The 20,049-nt window shown below is 39.1% G+C and overlaps 1 protein-coding gene across 3 annotated transcripts in view; it reads left to right on the top strand.

Annotated features, from left to right (window-relative positions):
- ENTREP2 (endosomal transmembrane epsin interactor 2) overlaps positions 1 to 20,049 on the top strand; it is an 88,233-nt gene that overhangs the window by 55,569 nt on the left and 12,615 nt on the right. For 2 of the 3 annotated variants that reach the window (XM_040076998.2, XM_040076997.2), the window contains exons 4-7: positions 750 to 881; positions 10,700 to 10,807; positions 17,215 to 17,232; positions 19,860 to 20,020. In XM_040076998.2, coding sequence (XP_039932932.1) covers positions 750 to 881; positions 10,700 to 10,807; positions 17,215 to 17,232; positions 19,860 to 20,020 — 419 coding nt within the window. The remainder of the gene's footprint in view (positions 1 to 749; positions 882 to 10,699; positions 10,808 to 17,214; positions 17,233 to 19,859; positions 20,021 to 20,049) is intronic. The other variant, XM_040076999.2, reaches the window with a different exon arrangement.

Raw genomic sequence — 20,049 nt, 5'->3', positions numbered from 1 at the left:
ATATATTTGAACATGTAACTTTTAAGATCATATGAACAATTTAAATATTCTTTGAGGTCTAAGAAGTAAGTAAATATTCTGTTGAAATGATTCCTGTGTATAAAGCTGTGCAAAGAAATTCCACAAGGAATGCTAGTACCTGTTTTTGTTCAGGAAATTGACAACATCCTAGGGAGAATTTGAATTAAAATAGCAAATGTGTATTTGCATTAGGATTTTTTTTGTGTGTGAATTTGTGTCTGGATTTTATATATATATATATATATATATATATATATATATATATATATATATATATATATATTTTAATGCAAAAGAGTAAGTAACAGGGTGATTCATATCTCCCCACCCAGCCACTGTGCTTCCATCTTTACTTTGGGGGGAGGAAGGCACTGATTTGTGATCGTGACTCCTTCATGTATTTTCTGACCGTTTTCTGTTGGTTTTGTTTTTCCCACATTGGGTATGATTTTATGTTTATTCAACTGAGTTACTCTACTTTCACCTGCCCCTGGAAAGTAATTCTTTTCAAAAAGATGCATAAAAGGTAACACTCTTTGACAAGGAATCCTCTCTCTGTATTTTACCTGTTTTTATAGCTTATATTAACCACTGGAAACTACTCTGCTCCAAGGATTCTGCACAGAGCTTTTCATTTTGCATTTAGTAGTCATTACTGTAACTGTAAGTACCATTTTTGGGAAGTGTGTTTCTGTAGATTTATAATTTTTCTGACCTTTTCTCCACAGATTAAATTCGACAGCGATGGTGTCTGTGTTTGCTGTGAAATGCAGCATCAAACGTCGGGCTGCAGTAACCTGGGAGAAACACTGAAACTGAACCCCCTGCAGGAGTGCAATGCAGTGAGGCTGACCCTAAAGGTGTGTTAGGAAGGAATTAACAGTTTATTGCAGTTTTAACTTAGCAAGACAAAGTGTGTGATGAAAGGAGCAGCATCTGCTGTTCTTTGCCTTTATCCACTCTTACGTGCCAAAAACATCTTCATCACAAAATCAGCATCTGTGTGGGTAACTGTTTTGTTAAAGATTATTCAGAAAACAGAAGTTAAAACTGGCTGTGACAGATGCTGGGTGGGGAAAGCACAGGTATCTTTCACTTTGCTGTGCTGAGGTGGTGTTTATCAAAGAACACAAAGTATTGCAGAATGCCGAGGTTCCTCGTGTTACGCTGCTACCATGGAGGCAGCGACGGTGCTTTGGGGGAGAAGAGTGAGTGTTCTTTCTGGCTAATGCTGGAAACATGCTTGTAAACTGCCCTGCAGCATTGTAAGAAGTTTAAATCTTGCAGCATTTTGTGTTGCAACTACCCAGATGAAAAATTGAGAGCAAATACTAAGCTCGGTGTAATTACTCCCGTCATTGCTTGACTTCATTATCACCAAATGGGAAGGCATCGATGCTATGTTGTTTTGAAAAATAATAAGGAATCAGTGAAAGAACTACTCAGAAAAAGGAACCCTAGGCTGAGATTCATTCTAGGTTTAGTTTCGTGATCAGCAGAACTCTGCAACTCTGCACTGACTCTCAATTTCAAAGTATGTATTTTAATGAAACTAAGAGAAAATAATGGGGTAAAGTAGAGAAATGAATTGTGAGAAGGATATTAGTGAGGTAGATTATAGGGTGGGTCCTGAGAAAGCTCTAAAAGTTTTATTACTATTTGAAGATACATTTTAAAATTCAGAATGGATAGAAATTCTGTACAAAGTGTGTAGTAAATACCTAAATGTTCTTCAGCCTTGTTAAGAAAAAGCAAAAAAGCTACCACCATGTAATAAGCATGAGGTAGAAGTTGAAGTATTTTTTATGGCTCCAAAATTAGGTAAGAACTCTGCCTTAGGTTGTAACGATGATAAAGGTAACAGAGCAAAAATGTACTGGGTAGCAGGAGTTTAATAAGTGGAAAAGAAGAGTAACTTGACATCGCTGGTCAAAACATAACAATCTTCAGTGAATGTATTACAAGAAGGCAACTTCTGAGAAGGACATTCCTCAAAGTACGGCAGATGCAGAGATGTGAACCTGTCATTCAGGAAAAGCTGACTTGCTAATCCCATAAAAATAAAGATTGAGGGAGCATATGTTTGCTTCCTGTAAATATGTCAGTAAGGTAAACTTTAATGAGAGGGAAAACAACTGTTTATCTGTGGAGGACACTGTCGGCATATGAAGTGGGTAGAAGTGACATATGCTGAAAATCAGGACAAGGATTCTAACCAACACAGAATTCAGAATTCAGGCACAAAATATAATTTCTTCTTAGATATAATTCAATTATTTATAAAGGGAATTGACATATCAACTCACACTATGAGAGAATGGATTTAAACACAGGAGTTCCCATGAGGATTGCCTGACAGCAATTTTAATTATGTTCAGAACTTTTCATCTAAGAAAGGGTAGTTAGGAAAACAACTATTTCAGAAAGTTTTTTTACATCTTTTACAGATTTAATTCTACATTTGCTTTCTATTTGACTTAGCTCGTATTCCTGGCTGTAAATTTAAGAACAGCATTCTACTAAGCTCGTAAGAAAGAAAGTTGCAGCTCATTAGATACCAGCTGACTGTGATAAGGCTCATCCTCTTTAATTACAATTAACAACTACAATGTGATTGTAAAGAAACAGGTGTTTTAGTACCAAAAGCTCAATCATATTCCTTATTTGAGGAGCCAGAGGGAGAGAAAACGTAGAGGCAGAGTTAAGATTATACACCTTCACGTATAACATTATGTAGGTTTCATGCTCCTCTTTGTTACAAGTGAGGTGAAAAGCTCACGTTTCCATGTAGTCACCTGTGGGGTTTTGGTGGTAGCAGCTGTGGAGCTGCTCTGTGAACAGAAGAGTCCAGCCCCTGAATTGTCAGCTGTGAATTGTTCCCAGGCAGTCAAACAGGACCAGGAAAACCAGCAGTGGCTCCGGGTCCTGTGTGTGTTAACTGTGCCTTGCATGATACCAGGGGGTGGTTTATAATTGCTTTGAAAAGTCTCGAAAGCTGTTGTTCTTGTTTCTGCAATGAACCATCTCTGTGTGCTTTTTTGTAAATCAGTCCTCCTTCCTTCTTCATTTCAAGCTCTGAATAAAGTAACCAAACATTTTAGTGGGGACAAAACCACCACTGCAGTGTATATGGTCACAGATATGCACGTTTATAGATTTGAGTACTGATTGCAAATGCTGACTGATCTACAAGTGCTGATTTCTGAGACGAATTGAATAGTGGGATTTCAGCACAAAATTGTGTTACAGTAAAATGGACAAAAATACTGCGCCATTTCACTGTTGTAATGGAGTCTCAGCCCACTCAAGGGTGGGGAATTGGTAGGGTTAGAATTATATTTATAAGATATCATACTTGTAGTCTTGTCTGGACACATCAGTAAAAATAACACACTTGCATGATGTGATGAACTGCCATTAAGAACTGCATGCACCCAAGTGTGATCCACCTACCCTGTTTTACAATGGAGACACTTGCTGGTTTCTCTGTTTCACTAGAAGATGTGGGGTTTTTTAGTTTCCTGCCTTAGCAGCTCCTAAACTGCCCCTGAAAATAAGGTTCCTGGCTTTCCTCTGGAAACTCAGGGTCAATAATCTGTGCTTCTAAAGGGTGCTAGAGTCCCAGTATTTTGATTTTTTTTTTTTTAAACAATAACCACACTACTAGAAGAGCTTTATCCTCTATTAGGAAGGTACTTGACTTAATTAAAGCCAAATGAAGGCAAAAGCAAATCCTACCTATTTACAAAATTAGTTAAAAGAGTTTAAAAGGTTTATTAAGAATCAGGTGTCCAAAAATGAGATGATGGCCACAGACGGGATGGATTTAGGATGCAGTTTCAATAACATCAACTTAATCTGTTTTTCCACAAGAAGTGTGTTGGTTTTTAGGTGAAATTTTAAGGAACTGAGTTTTTCTTGTAATGGTAATTAAAGTACGAAGGCTAAATTTTCCTGACATCATTCATCTATGAAAATTGTGTCTTCTTTCTAAACTCAGTGTATTCTGAACTTAGTTAAGGTGCACGTGCAACATTTTGAGAGGGTGAAGTTAGATATTTAGAAGTTTGAATTATTTCATAATGTATCATTGCTGTCTAATACTGACACACAAGAGGGGAATGTTGTGCTATTTTGGTTTAGTAATGATCCTGCTGAGTATTTTAAATTACTTTTAACAGTTTACACAGTCCAGAATACCTGCAGACGTGTCTGTGAATTTGCAGATTTGCTCTTTACGTAATTGCTTCCTGCTTTACTTAAGGTGCACCTGTAGAATGCTTTTGTGACTCTCAGTCAAGGAGAGAAGTTGATTCCCTCCTCTGTCTTCAGCATAAATATTTGGTTTGGAGCTGCTAAAGTTCAAGTACAACATAAATAGTAAATGGCTCTTTCAGGTTTCTGATTCCATTTATTAGTTAGGCATCTCTTTTAGAGATTTATGTAGCTCAGCTCTTACAGTCTTCTCTGTGACTACTTTCTTTCCTTTCCTCTCCTTTGAATCCAAATTTATTGTTACTCAGTTTCCTGATGACCAAGTCATCATGTTTAATGTTTTTCAAACATTTGTTTCATCAAACAAGTTTAATGTTTTCTTTTTATTCAGAAGAAGATTCTTCCACCTGCAAAACAGAGGGTGGCTGCTAGCACATTCTTTTGAGTTATGAGAACAGTCTTTCCTCATTTTTACTGTTAGACCAAATGTAATATTATTAATTTTATTGAATGCCTTACCTGAAAGGCTTCATAAGCTACTTAAAATTGGATAAAGCTCAGCACAGAGTGAGTAATTCCAGATCAGATTTTTAAATGCTGGACTTGTTTCACATTCCTTCGCAGGCAGCTGAAAATATTCCCTACATTCAGAGTGTGTTTACCCCAACAAGACCATCAAAAATAGGGCAGGTCAGTCTGAATAGTTGAGCTACTTTTCCTTCCTCATACCTTTTTCTGTTCCTAGCTTGGACAGTGAGTGAATATGGATGTAAACTTCTCTCATGGCTGAAAAGGTGCCTCTTTGAATGGCTGGAATCTGTTTATTCCATCCTTGTCCAGTTATGGTACGGAACCTTAGGCTTTTGGGAGTATCTGTCATATCCCCAGTACTAAATTTAATGCTGACACCTGAGTTGGAAGGTATGCAAAATTGCCTGCAAGCAGAGAAGACCTTTTTGAGTTTATTTTTAAGTAGCAGCTTTGTGCTGCTTCTTAAAAAGACAGTAAAATAGTGAATTATACTGTACTTTCAAACCTTAAATCTATTTTATGAAGTGTTGGCCACCTCTCCATTTACGATGCAATGTGTGTTTGACACCTGTTTGGCTCAGCATTAATTCTTGAGCCTTCCTTGTGTTAGAGCAGGTGTTTTTCCCAGTTTTTTTTCCAGGTGTATCCAGCAGGAACAATTGAAGTTATATTTTGAGTTAAAAGGATTGTTGTCCTTGAATTCTTGAATAAAAGAGGTACATTGACACTAACTTCATGGGTGAAAAAGCTTTGCTGCTCATTATCTCTTTTCAGGATACAGTAGTTTAAGAAATGAAGCATTATAATTGAAGTCAATCAAGGAGAAGTGATCTCCACAGCGTTGTGGCTGTGGAGCTGCTTTTAGCCATTGATCGCTGGGGATGTTGAGATCAGTGTGTTCAGGGCTGCTGCTTACAGAGTGTTCTTTTTACACATCAGCAAGCTAATTTTGCTTCTTTCATCGTACATTGACTAAGATCTCAAAGGTGCCAAGAACTTAAGAACTTCAAAGATTACAAATCTTTTATTTCCACAGGAAAATAATTATTCAGCCAGCAAGATATGAGTGTGCTGTAAAGAGAGCTGTCAGTTCAATACTGTTGAGCAGACTGGAACTCATAAAATGAAATGAATGTGCTTTGTTTCCTTCTAGAGCAAAGCAGGTTTAAATACAGTTTTTCAGTTCTGTGTAAGCAGCACAGCTGATTAATTTTCAGTGTAATACTTGACAGAATGAATATTTTGAGGTAATAGTGCTTCATCTGTATGGTATGGTCTGCACTGAGTGACAAATTCTCTGCTTTGATGTGCACGTGTGCAACTTAATTTACAGTACAGCTTGTTGCTATGATAAAAAGAGGCAAGAGAGTGACTAAATATTAACCAAAGCCTGCATTTGAGTTGGGTTTTGAACATTCCTGTTTAAGTCTGGCCTACTTAATGGCTTTGAAAGGTAACTGATACTAGAGACAAATTCAGTTACGGGTTGGTTTCTAAGCTGAAGGAGCTCTATGGGTATGGCCCAACATTAGAGTGAAGTGATCCTATTCCAGTTTACTTTATATCTGCTGTGATAGGAGGTATAAATGACATCCTGAAGGACAAAATTTCAGGAGGGTGAACACACAAGCAGTGAGTGTTCACGGGTTATAAAGGACCCAGCTCTGCCAGTGTGCCCATCACCGGGTGATAGGATTCGTGCCATTGTCATTTTTCATTTTAGATTCTGTCTCATCTCTTCTGTCAGGTAATTGCATGTGCTAACAGCTGTTCTAAATTGCTTTGTTAAATGATTGTTTCTACAGTTGAGTTATCGATGTGACAATCACCAATTTTTTACTTATTCCAGTTTGATACCATCTGGCTGCTTTATCACCCAGCAGTTTGATGGAAAACAAGGAAAATAAGGTTTTAGGACAAATTGCTTTTCGAGCATATTGCAGTATGATTTTTTAATATTATATTCTCAATTAATTATAACTTAAAATGACATTTTTTGAATACAGAATATTAAAAAATACTGCAATTAAACATTCAGATTTTAAATAATACTCAGGTTTTGTAATGCATCTCCTGTTTTAATGTGTTCTGCAGGGTTTTGGACTACGCATTTATAGAACATGCATTTTTTTACATTTATGTATTATTATAATTGGGCTAGTAAAGGAAGACCTGAGGTGCAGTAGCACCAAATCAGTGTCAAAAGAATAATAGTGAAAACAGCTTGAATCAGGAAAAAGAAAAAATAGATGTTCTGTCTGTAAGTTAGACTTGTGCAAAATGATAGTATGAAGAAGATTTGAGAACACACAGGGATCCTGGGGGAATGTAGAGATATCCTTTGGGACCACAGCACAAGCCAAAGGTGTCTGTTATTGTGGAGGGAAAGCATGATGAGCAGTAAGGCAGGTGCTGGCACCATTAATTTGGTAATTGTTCAAGTTGTAATATAAATGGAATACTGCAACCAGGAAATCTTGCTTTTCTCACTGTCAGTATTAAATTTTAGTTCTGTATTTAAGATTTAGTGAGGGATCTGCTTGGGAAAATAAGTGGCCACAGAGAAAGAGCTCACAATGCTGTCTGACTCCAGTGACTGTGTCTCTGGACCAGGAATGGTTCCAGGCAATTCTGACGGCTGATTCCACTCGGAAGGGGATTTGTGTCCTCTGCAGTTCGTGACCTAAGGTGTAGGAACAAAATTGTATATGTAACGTGTAGAAGAATAATTCTACCTAGTACATGATACTTTCCAGATTAATTATCATATAGCCATGCTGAAAAATCAGATTTTTGTCTTAAAAAGACAATGACAGCATCTAAGAGAAAATTCCTTCAGCCATTTCTGAGGAGCAGAGAATTCAGGTGTTGTGTGGTCTGATTAGTGTTCTGGTAGATGTCAACTGAAGATCTTTTGCTAAAGCTCCCTGATTTTGTATTAATACAGATTTCCTGCTCCTTTAGACACCTATAAATACAGCTGGCTGGGGCTGTGGGGAGGTACGACTGGCCCTGTTGTGGTTACTGCTTTCTACAGACATGTGGTTACTACAGACATGTCCTAAAGGACGCGTTAATTGTCACTGTTTGTTCCAGCCGCCATCTGTAAGCACCTGCCCTGTTCTCTGGTGGCAGGTTTGGCCATGGACGGCTTTAGCTCCTGCTCACTTTTTATCTATACCTGAATAAATGAGTGTCATGGATTACCTAATTATTTTTTCTACGGGGCACAGGGAGAGAATTTCCTGAAATTGGTAAATTGCCTGAGGCTGATTCGTGTTGGGGCGGGTGGGGGGAGTGAGGAGCAGAGGAGAAGGGTGGGTTGTGGCTTGATGCCTGCTTGAGTTGAAACAGACTTTAGGATAAAAAAGCCAAAATAAAGAAGCAGTCTTGCTTTAAGAAATACCTAGTGGTGGTGAGGATTCCACAATCATTGTTCAGTTATTACTGTCTCTGTTAAAATTTTACACTTAAAATATTTCCATAGCTCTGTTTAACTTTGCTGCCTTTTTACATTTTCTGGCTGCTAGATGTGTGCTCCTTATCGATCTTTATGAAACACATAAAAACTCTGCACCCCTGCATTTGGAATTTGCTAGTTGTACCTTCACCTTCAAAGAGATTGTAGCAGGAAGGGGAGTTGTTGTGTGCTTAGCCTGGAAAGGAGTGTGTGGAAAGAGGCTGCTGCTCCTGTGGCCAGTAATCCCTGCCCTACATCAAAACCATAATGCTGGATAACAGATGTAGCCCAGCTGTCCCAGCGTGCCAAGGAAAGTCTCAGGGTGGGTAAGGGTGAGTGTAACCTGCCAGGCACAAGAAATAATCCTCAAACTAGAGTCGATATTTTGTAAGGCCTTCAGCTGTCCTTAGTTTAGGATTCTGCATTTAAGGAAAAATGTGGACCCAGGAGAGGTGAAACAAATTAAATTAATGAAAATGATCAGAGGCCTAGAAAGTTGATTTCAGTCGAGAATTGGAGAAAATGGGGTTAATATGTCATGAAGTAAAGGTGGAAAAGTCTTCAAGAGTGGTAACAGAGTTCAAAGGTGTAAAAGTCTGCTGTGTAACAGCCTATTCTCAAGAGCTATGGAAGGAAAGAAGCCATGGCTTTCATCTGTGGGATGGACATACCCAGGACACTGATGGTAAAACAAACCCTGGAATAGTGGGATGGAGCTGTGGGATCTTTAGGAACAGATCAAAGAAACATCTGTCATGAGACTTAGAGGCACAGTTAAGTCTGTCCTGGGATGTATAAGGTTGTATGAGAGTCTTGGAGACGCTTTGCATCCTAATTTAGAACTTTGATTTTGTTATTTAGCATAAATGGTATTAAGTTATGCACTCAGATTGGCTAAGTTTTTTGTATTTAAATGGCTGTAGTAGGTAATGAATGAAGTTTCTTCCTGCTAGGAAATTGTTCTGTTTTCTACCCTAGGTCTTGTGCCTTGGTGTTCTTTACCCAGGTTTGCATATGGAAAGCAGAACATGAAGGATCTCAATCTCCTTTTTTGTTAACTAATTGAATCTTCGGGGATCATTTTGCCTGTTTACCTCCATTTGAATGCTCTAAGTGTATCTCTGACTTTGAGTGAGTCCCCTGTGTCACCTTCTGTGAGTCAGGGATTGTCCCTTCCAGTATTTTGCTGTTAATGCTGATGGTTCATTATTCCCCTGGCTGAGGGGCTGGCCAAGAAGGCAGAAAGCTACTGACCAGATCAGCAGGAGCAAATCTGGCTCCGTGTAAGTTATTAAATGACTAAAACTTGTTGGCCCATTTATTGTCTGCCTGATTCCCATGGCTGGCATTTCCATCTTCAAATGAAGGTCACTTGAGGAGCAAGCAATTACAATGGCAGGAAAAAAATCTGCACCTTTCTATCATTTGTTTTAGAACTGTTGGGGAAAACAAAGCGATTTATGGCATGGAAGTTATTTCATGCACTGGCAGTGAATGAAATACTCTTTTAAACTTAGATCCTATGGAATGTTCTTTACACAGCGAGTGGTTTGTGCTCATGGTGTTGTAGCAATTTTGATTTAGTTTTTCATCTGTTCTCTCTGCTGCTTTTTCTCGATGTTTTAGCTGGCTGTTCAGAAAACTGAGCCACACAACAGCCCCAGCAGCCACGCAGTTGCTGTGCAAGGACTGCAGTAGCTTTGAAATGTTGCCAGCACACTAAGTACTTTTCTTTCAATGGCTGTGGAGAAAGTAAATACAAATCCAGTGATTGGAAGAGAGATAAATGCTTTATTTTTAATGACACCACTGATACAAAGATGTACCATTTTAATTCAAATGTTTCTTTTCTTTTATTCTCCTTGTTAAACCAATACTCTATTTTAAGCTTCTTTTTCTTTAAAAAACCCAAGGCAACGATATGATCATAGGCACTCAATCAGTAGAAGGTGAAATGTCTGGGTGTGTAATCACTGCTTTTCCCTCATGTATAAAAATATTTCAGATGCGTCGAGTTTCTGACACAGGATAACCCTCTATTTAATACTAGAATTTTTTTAATCTAAGTTGTAGATTTCAAGTACTCAAAGCAATAATACTTCTGCGTGTCGTTTTTAATCAGAAGTGTCTTTCATAGCATCTTTCTTGTGATAGCTGCAGCTTGGAGTTCACTGTGAAAGAGAAATTTGTCTTTTTGGGGAACTAGGAAATTTGAATATCAGTATTTCTGAGGAAATATCTAATAGCAAGCATGCTGTGAGGAGTGGGAAAGGGAAGATGTTTGTTTCTGTAATTGCTGCCTTTGTGGATTGCTACCTGAAAAAGATTACAAGCTAAATGAGTTCTACCCAGTTATTTGAGACCATATTAATCGATAGCAGTTGACGGTGTTTGTTTACAAATTGCTGAAGCATTTCCTGTCCTCTGTGTCCCTGAGGTAAGAGATGATATTCTGCTGATGTCTCTTCGCAGGACCTGTTGTTCAGTGTGTGCGCTCTCAATATCATCTCCACCATTGTCTGTGCTTTGGCAACAGCAATGTGTTGCATGCAGATGGTTTCTTCTGATCTTCTGCAAATGGTGAGTACGTTTCAGTGACAACACAGGGCTTGTCCAGCGTAACACAGTGTCCTTCTCTGTGGATATTCATTTGCACCTACTCTTTGCTTATAAACTTAAGCCTATTTGTGCCTCTGTGTAGTGTTAGAATGTGTGTGTACGTTTTTATCTGCATACATCTATGCAAATATAGCATATAGATGCATGCAGCATGAGGAGCTGCTGTGTTTTAATGTTCATATATTTTAGTGGAGTGTTGTGATCAGGATTTTGCAGTTGGGAGTTGTTATTTTTGTTAACGAGGTTCAGTTACAGATGCACCTTACATTTGCTGTCAGCACTTGTATATAATCTCCAGTTTCCACACTCCCCAGAGCGATTACTTGGCGTTAAGAGCCTGGTTTTCACTGCTAGATTGGTATGAGATTGTATGAGAACTACAGAGTATGAGAAGTATAAGCTCAAAACTGGAGCTTTTCACAGCCTTGTGGCAATAACTGTGTTTTCTTAAGGAAAATATGTTCACCCTCAGAGTAGCATTTGTGTTCAAAACAGGAGGGAAAAAAGACCATTAGTCTTCAGCTGCATCACAGGATGCTCTCTTGTTTTGGTTGGACAAAGGAAAGTTTCCTACTCCAAACGAGTGTTGGGATTCACAAGGTTTCAATGCAAAAAAAAAAAAAAAAAAAAAATTTAAAAACCTTTGTATTTTTCAGGCCAATTACACTGCTGTAACCTTGCTCCATTCCCATCAATCTGGGAAATGTCCTGTTTAATAAGCGAGGGCAAACACGTAGATCTAATACTAGCCATTTGTCCGTCTTTTATTGGAAAAGTTTGCAAGGGTGGAATACTGGCTGCAAACCACTTTAACAACACAGAAATGCTGTCTAGCCTGCTATGCAGGCATGATTGTTATAAAAATAAACAACTAATTAGAAATACACTGGGTGCCATGGATATTTATTAAGTGCATGAATTACAGAGGTAAGGCTGTCCTTTCTAGACAGATGTTCCAGTCACTGGGTTTCAAACCCAGTTAAGGAATGTCTTCAGTCTGGGATCTGGTGTTTGCTTCACATATAGCAATGGGTATAATTAGTTAGGCTCATATGTTTAGGTTATTACTACAAATAGCACATAAATGCATTTTTGCTATAGGGTTCTGTGTATGCATATTTTTCAGGCTTGTAGGGGCTTGTGAACAGTGTTTATTTAATAACACTAGTATGGCTGCAGAACAATTAACAGGAATAATAATTTCAGCTGATGACACTTGTATTTTAAATGTTAAAGGGCTTTTATCATATTTTGGGTATCCTTTCTTTTCACACACTCTCCCTGTCCATATTTACTACAAGAATGCCCATTGACTAGAGAACTTTTTCACCTTGCAGTGATGATGGGGAGATGAAGAGGTTATTGCACTTCGAAAAATCTCTCTGTCTAGTGGAAAAATGGTAGCAGTGATCCAGAAGTGTATATTCCAGGAATCCTGATCTACATTTAATGGCATTTAGCACTGTCAGAGGAAGAAAAACGAATAGATAACAATGGACCAAGAACAATATTAAAGTGCTTCTGATGGGCATATGCAAGAAGCAGCAACCTCAGTAGGAAGTCAAATTCCCTGAAAGCACATAATTTTTCTCTCTGTCACCTCATTCTTGATGTCTTTAAGATTCTTTCTTTCCCACCTGGCAATGCTGCTATTATGTTAATTTCTTTTTGCTTCCTATGCTTTGTGTTTCCAGCTTTCTGTCTTCCTTCTTAGTTGTCCGTTCTCCCACCCTTTCAGCTCCATCGACAAGAAATTTCTTCCCTCTCCCTGGAAGAAGGGAAATATATATTTATATTTCTGTTCAGTCCCAGTCTTTTCTTGTTTATCAGATTTTCCCTTTCTTTTTTCAGGTTGCTGAGCCAGATTCCTGCCAGGCCTAAGTGAGCGTAACTTCCCTGGGGCTACGCTGACTTAGACCAGCTGAACTCTCACCTGAGGATTTCTTTTTCTTTCACTGCTTTCAGCCTATTACCCCATGATCTGCAGTTCCCCTTTACTCTACTACACCCAGAAATCTGATTAACTTTCTTTTCTCTTGCTTGTTAATGCAGATTTGTGCTTTTTTTCCTTTAACTTTTCACTGATGCATGAATCTTCTCATAGCTGGGTTGTACCCTGCTGGAAGTTTGACAGCAGCAGCAAGAGACACCACTCCTGATAGCTGACAAGGTTTTCACCATTGTGCTGATAGTTTTACTCTGTTCTGCAGTATTCCAGAGCTCTGCAGGCTCTCCTGTGGCAAGAAGAGGCAATAGGGAGTGCCCTCCTTGGAAGTCATTAGGTTATCCTTAGATCAGTTCTGTGGTTCCTGTGCTGTGTTAGCGTTCTTGTCTCAGAAGTTAATCCGTTGGAATGGTAATTTTTGCACATTCAAAGAATTCCAATTTATTGCTTAGCAACATAAAGCCGGTATAACAGTCTCAAGAAAATCTGCAGCAATGATTCGGTGAGTTTGTGCTTTGTTGATGAATTTTGCATACAGCAAATGTCTTGATTCATACAGGAAAACTGACATATTTTACTGGAAGCTGCTGTCTTCTGACATCCCAACCTTTAGGAAAAGCATCCTGAGAACACACATACAAGCTGTCCAGTAGTAAGCACAGTTTAAATTTTCCAGTGAATTTGAAGAGGGTTTTTTGTTTTGAAAACAGCCCTACCTAACAAATATTTTATTTCAAATGCTAAGGAAAAACAAAAAACAAACAAACATTAAAACAAACAAACAAACAAGAAACCACCAAACAACCCACACACACACAACCCCCCCCCGTGAAATACTTCAAAGTGTTTTTATTGCTTTGTATTTTATTTTATATTTTTTCTAGGTTGTTCCTTATTTCAGTTGACCCAAAATTTTTGTTTCACTTTAACCTTTCTCACTGTGTTAAATATATCCATTTGCTCAGGCAAAGAAACCCTACCAATTGTACTAAAGCTGCAAGAGAAAATGATACTATAGCTGAAGATTGAAAAGGCATTTGTTGTGTTTCACTAGAGAGTTTAAGGCTGCACTCCATTGCAGGGCTTTCCAGAATTGTTCTTTCTGTGTACACACCCCTCCAGGAGATAAATGTGAATCAAATCACATCATATCAAGGCTCTGTAATGTGAAGAAACCTCTCTTAATAACTAAACTGTCACTTCCATGATATTTCATTTGTTGCCTGAGGCAGTTTCAGTTTGCATCTTGCCTGATGAATGGCTACTGTGAGAATGCACCCTGTTTTCTTCAAAAGGTAACTGCCTGGATTAAAGTAAGAAATACAAGATATTCCACCCACTGTGGCCAAGCTAAAGCATGAATTACACCTATTCCAGTGCTCCTTCCACTCCAGATATGTTTGTACAGTTCTTATCTTAGAAGTGCTGGCACTGATATCGTTGAGTGTGTTCTGATTTTATCACCATCACTGTTAGTAGCTGTTCATGTTGTGTGATACCTAAAACCATCTGTTATTTTGTAAAGAAAATAAGGTAATGATGACACATGCAAGCTGTAACATTTAATTACTGTTTTCATCAGTCTTAATGATAATTCAGCATATCATTATCTTAATAGGCTGCAGTTAATATTTCTACTCAAACATCTCACAGAAATATGCCTTGGGAATGACGTACATCCATAGAAAGATCCTAAATGTAAATGTGGTTGCATAAATACTCCCCTCACACCCACCATAAATGCAAACCTTTGGTCAGGAAATCTTTTGACATTTTTAACAAATGCACTGTTTCTCATCAAACATTTTATTGATAGGATAAGAATATTTAGTATTTAAGACTAAAACTTGGTCAGTACTTCAAAAAAGATATCACAGAGCAATGCTCATGAGGCTACAGAGTTAATGACTTGTGATAGTTGTAGGAACAGCAGCTGGAAACAACTGAGCAGAAAAAGCTGGATGTGATTTCCTTATCAAAATATCTTCTGTCTCATAACTGCCCTCTAATATCAGGGACAAATTAGAAGAATTACCCATGGTCCTTCTGTTCTTGTGGACAATTACTACATTTCCCTTCAGCAGATATTGATTCCAGTGTTCCAGAAAAGGTAAACAGCAGCCTGTCCAGTAGGACAGTTAATTGAAGACAGAATTATAGACCTCTGTGTGTTGCACAGAGAATAACATGCCAGTATTTAATTATATGCAATTAGAAATTTTTATTTCAATTTTTATTTCCCATTCTCAAAAATTAGCAGATTTTTGTAAATGACTGAAATGAGAATCATGAACTCTGGAGTCTCCAAAGGACTGATTTTGAAGTTATACCATACATTTAATAAATGTGATCTGGAAGGCAGATGTAATTACATGCAGATTTAGGAAAAACTCCAGGTAAATGTCCCTTCGAGCAGCAGGCCCATACTGCTAAATGGCAGCTGTGGCTTGGCTAAGCTGTGATTGCTGAGCCCTGGAGCTTTCCTGGGGTCAGCGGTGCAGAGCAGCTGCAGGGTGCACAGGCAGAGGTGTCTTTGCTGATGTTTAGTGGGGAGGTCCCACAGCTGGGAATCCTGGGGCAGAGCTGTTAGCCTCACATACCTGGGGCAGGAGGATGGACCACGTGGCATCACATGAGGAGCTGTTCCAGGAGAGAATTATATGGACAGGTCTTACCTGCTGTTTCTTCAGTTCCTTAACTGGGTCTCCTCCATCAGCTTTTACCTCAGTGTACTCAAAATGTTCAGAACATGCTAATACCTTCTGATCACTTCAGTGACCAACTTAGAGATGACCTTTCAATGAAGAGCTGGAAATTTGGTCTGACAGAAAGAGAATGAGTTTCACAATTTTACACATATCTATGTAACGATGTTTATTTCTCCTGGGAAAGTTAAACACTGAGAGAAGATGTGTTATTCTTCACTGGGCTTCAGGTGTCTGGCTGCAGCCTGTGAGCTGGCAGAGGAGCTCGCTGGTGTCCAGCCCCATTGCTGGCTGTGTGGAATTCTCAGTACTGTGGCAATGGACCCTTGAGTATAACTGCATTTTCAAAACCTTCTCCCTCTTCTGGAAGTGGGATACCTCTACTATTTGCGCTTCTAATTCTCTGCTTCCTAACAACTTGCTGCTACTGCCATGGCAAGCTTCTGTATTGAATGCAGGTGCAAGCAGTGGGTTTAGAGTGTTTTACAGCTTTCTTGTTTACCCTGCTGCAAGCAGACAGAAGGCATGTTTCACTCTTCCCTCATAACTGTAGACAAAATTAAAAAATAAGTAGTCCTCACTGTGAGGGCTGTTTAAATCAGGCTGTTCAACTCTGTGCAAGTCAGACGTGCCCAGTGAAAGCACCCGATGTCTGTGGTCACTGTGTGCTCTGTCTTGCACGTCCCTTTAGCACAGGCACTGGTCTGTGCAATTCTCATCTGGTACCAGACACATTTCACACACTAAAGTAAGGCCCAGGATGAGAAAACACCGGTGTGAGGGTAACAGTTTGAATGCCAAGCTTCAGACATGAGTTCAGCTGTTCCTAAAAGAAGAGCATGAATTCCAGATCTGTATTTGATTCCCTGTCAGATTTCTGGAAGCTCCCATCATCCAACAGCTCCAGGAGGGTAACAGAAGTGATTGAGTCTTTTGGATTTCCAGCCATGGGCTTTCTCTTTCTTTCTAGTAAATAACTTTGAAGTATCTGTTAATGGCTATAAATTTTTGCTAAGCTTTTAATGCAGTTGGGTATTTAGCATTTACCAGAGATGCTATATGCTGTTTATCTTTGTCTGCGACCATTTTCTATCCATTGCTTCTGCGGTGGCTATTATTTTAATCCCAAGGCTGGCTGGGAGACCCACTGTGTGAGTTGTTCCATAGTGTGAGCTGTAGTTTTTGACATGATGTTGAGTGCAACTTGATCCTGTTTATCCTGGTGGCTGAACAGGCCACCCCCATTTTCTGCTTGGCAGTTCTTGTTGTTGCCTGTCCCACTTGCCATCACTATCTTGAGACTGATTATTTGATAACAGCTGTCTTCTAATACCAGGAATGTGTGTTTCTGTGTGAAAGTATTTGTCAGTGTTTCTTCAGCTTTCTCAGCCCTTTGTATTTTATTACTGTCTTTTTTTAAGTGATGAAATTTGTATTAAGCCTTTGCTGAAACCCTGCCAGACTTCACTATTTGAGACTAACTCTTGAAGATTTTTAAAATACATCTTCCTGTAGAAATAATAAGCTTTTGCAGACTAGCAGAGATCAGTGGATAACGTAGTATGGAATAAAATAAGACTTAATTCCCACTTACTAGCTTTCAATTGTTTTCTCAAGGATGTCTGTTCTTTGTGGTAATCCCTTATATTTGCTATTGTTTAATTTCCTGCTAGTTTCCCTCTTACAGCCTTTTTCACTTTAATTTCTGTGCCTTCCAGCAGGATGATATCACACAGGTAAACTTGTTTATAAACACCCCCCAAACGTGTATTTTCATGTCCATTCTGCTGCTCGTTGTCAAGTGTCGGTCACAGTTCGTTGCCATGGTTTGTACTGCCGGATCTTGAAAGGGATGCAGATAATTCTGCTGTTCAACTGAACTGCATCCAAGCATTAGGAGTTTTCCTCCTGGAACCACAGCCCCCTCTGCCCTGTGTCAAACCTCTCCTCTCTGTCACGTCCCACCAAGTGTGTGCTGATGGTTCACCTGCTGTGGAAGTGCCCTGTGTTTAATTGCCCCGTTCTGACGGTGCTCAGAGTTTCACTCCCAATATGAGGCTGAATGGATCCAGCTCCAGGGGACTCCAGGACGGAGGGAATGGAGTTCTCTGGTACAAACCAAACCTCGGGGTCCATGGCAGCATGGGAACAGTCTGGGAGAAGGTCAAGGAAATTGTAAACTAAAATTGCTTTGTTTCCAAACTGTAAAAATTACCCGAATTATCAACTCTTTTAGGAAAATGAGGGCAGTCCTGGGTTTGGTGGAGTCAAATAGTGTACAAAATGTGACCCAGAGCATTCAGATATTTGTTTTGATTGTGACAGATATTTACAAGCTTTAGTTAATTATGGTGAAGTTTGTCTTGCCTCCTTTTTTCCTGAAAGATTCCTCCATGTATTTGAGATAGTAGCAGACTGATGATTGCTTAGGGCAGAAGTTTGGAGTTTATTGGTTGATATTAATGTAATGTTCCACTTTTGGAAACAGCCATTGAAAGATCAGATGAGTTTAGACCAAAAAACTGCAAGAAGGCTGGGTTTTTTTTTTCTGTAAGCCGCATAGGGAAATGTCAGATAGTACCTAGGATAACAGGCTCCCAGCTCAGGAGGAGGATGAAGGAGCATCAGACATTGCACATAACGAAGAGTAAATCAAGCTGATGCCATGTCTTTGTTCCTATGCTGTACCATGAGTAGAACACAATGGCTGGAAGTCCTTGGCTGGCTGTAGGATGCAAAGAAAGAACACATTCTGCAGAGAATTCTTTATTAATAGTTACGGGTGGAAATATCTCTGGAGAGCCGATCAGTGAGCAGCTAATACTTCATTTTCACAAACAGTTGTTATTGGTCCTCCTGACCCAGGAGGTCCTGCTGTCCTGTATTACAGCTCTGACCTTTGAAACAACATACATTGGGTGAGTTTAATAGAACTAAGATGTAACTCAGGCTTTAAAACAGAAAAGACCAGTATTATTTCTGTGGTAATGTAAATTCAGCAGAACTACACCAAGTTATATTTCAAAAAGTTATATGTATATATATATATATAAATGTGATATTTAAAATGAAGGTAATTTACTTTCTATTTGCTGGATCTCCTGAGGATAAACATTTTCCCTTTTATTTTACTGCTTCCCAATTCTTTATCATGGATTAAAAAAAACAGTGATGTAATGAGCCAACAGTACAAAAACATATGTTGTATTTTTCCAGTCTAAAAAAGAAATATGCCTTCACCAGAATTTCTTAGCTGGCTTGTTTTAGAAGGCAGGAGCTAAAGATCAAGTCATCTACTGATCCAAGAAAAGGAACATGACAGGAGAAGTTTGCCTGGAGAAGAAAAATTTCTTTGGTTTTGGATTGTTTTAGTGCCCTTGGATCCATGGGGGCCAAACAGAGCCAGGTGTGGGGTTTTGGATCTTCAGGATGGTCCATATTTGATCTTGAATTAGTTCAGGCCTTTCCCAGAAGGGAACCACTCCCACTCGTGAGTGTTCCTGATATCAGTGGGATTGGAATGGCTTCTTGAAATCCCTGCTCTGCTGGAAGCTGATGAGGTTCCTGTCACAAATGTTGATGTGGTTCTCGGTATTATTACTTTTCATTGTGCAGTGTAGTAATTTTCTTTTGGGTTTTGAGATGTGTGTATGGAATAAATGTTTTTCTTACTTTCATACCAGTATTTACCACCTTTATACCACATCTAAGTGTGCAGTGTCTCTATCACCAAACCACAAACAGCTATTAAGGATATTTCATTTTACAAGAATAAGAAAGAATAATTACAAATGGCCCCTTCATTGGAAGTGAAAAATGGGTGGGATATTTCTGGTTGTTTTATTTAAAACATAATGTCTATGTACTAGCCCATTTCTAGTTCATTTTATTTGGGGTTGTTTTGGGGGTTGGCATTGGGTTTTTTTTCCTCTGTAAGTGCAAGGCAGTTCAGGTTGGAAACAAAAACATGCAAATAGTTATTTTAGTAGTTATGTCTATTTTTCATCTGTTATTAAAATAGAACTGATTATGTGGGGCTACAATAAAGCAATATACAATGTAGAAATATTTCTTGAAAAGCCATTAAATTGTGAATGTCTGTGTCCTGCATCCTAAGAGTGACTTCCCTGGAGGCCCACGGCCTCTCTGTCTTCAGTAGAACCTTGTGCTGTATTTTGGCAATCTGACTCACCCTCCTCACTGATCACAAGTGTTCTTATGCTCCCAGAAGTGCCTTTTTCATTTCAGCTTGGGTATTAATGAATTGGTATTGGTCAGGGTCACAATATTGACCTTCTATTAAAATTGTTGATATTGGTGATGATGTTTTACCTCTGAAGGAACTTTACCTGTTCATTTTCAGTTTCTGCCACAGAGGCCACATTCTGCCAATCCTGACTGCATGACTCCGCATGGAACTGTCCTGCACCAAACCCTGGATTTTGATGAGTTCATCCCACCAATCCCCCCTCCTCCCTACTACCCCCCGGAATACACCTGCACACCCGTGGGCGAGGCACAGAGGTGATTCCCTTCCCTGGTGCAGTCAGCTC

The sequence above is a fragment of the Hirundo rustica genome, chromosome 13, assembly GCF_015227805.2.
Source record: "Hirundo rustica isolate bHirRus1 chromosome 13, bHirRus1.pri.v3, whole genome shotgun sequence".
Taxonomy (NCBI): Eukaryota; Metazoa; Chordata; class Aves; order Passeriformes; family Hirundinidae; genus Hirundo; species Hirundo rustica.
Note: the sequence above shows the minus strand (reverse complement) of the source record. Positions and strands in the feature narration are given on the sequence as shown.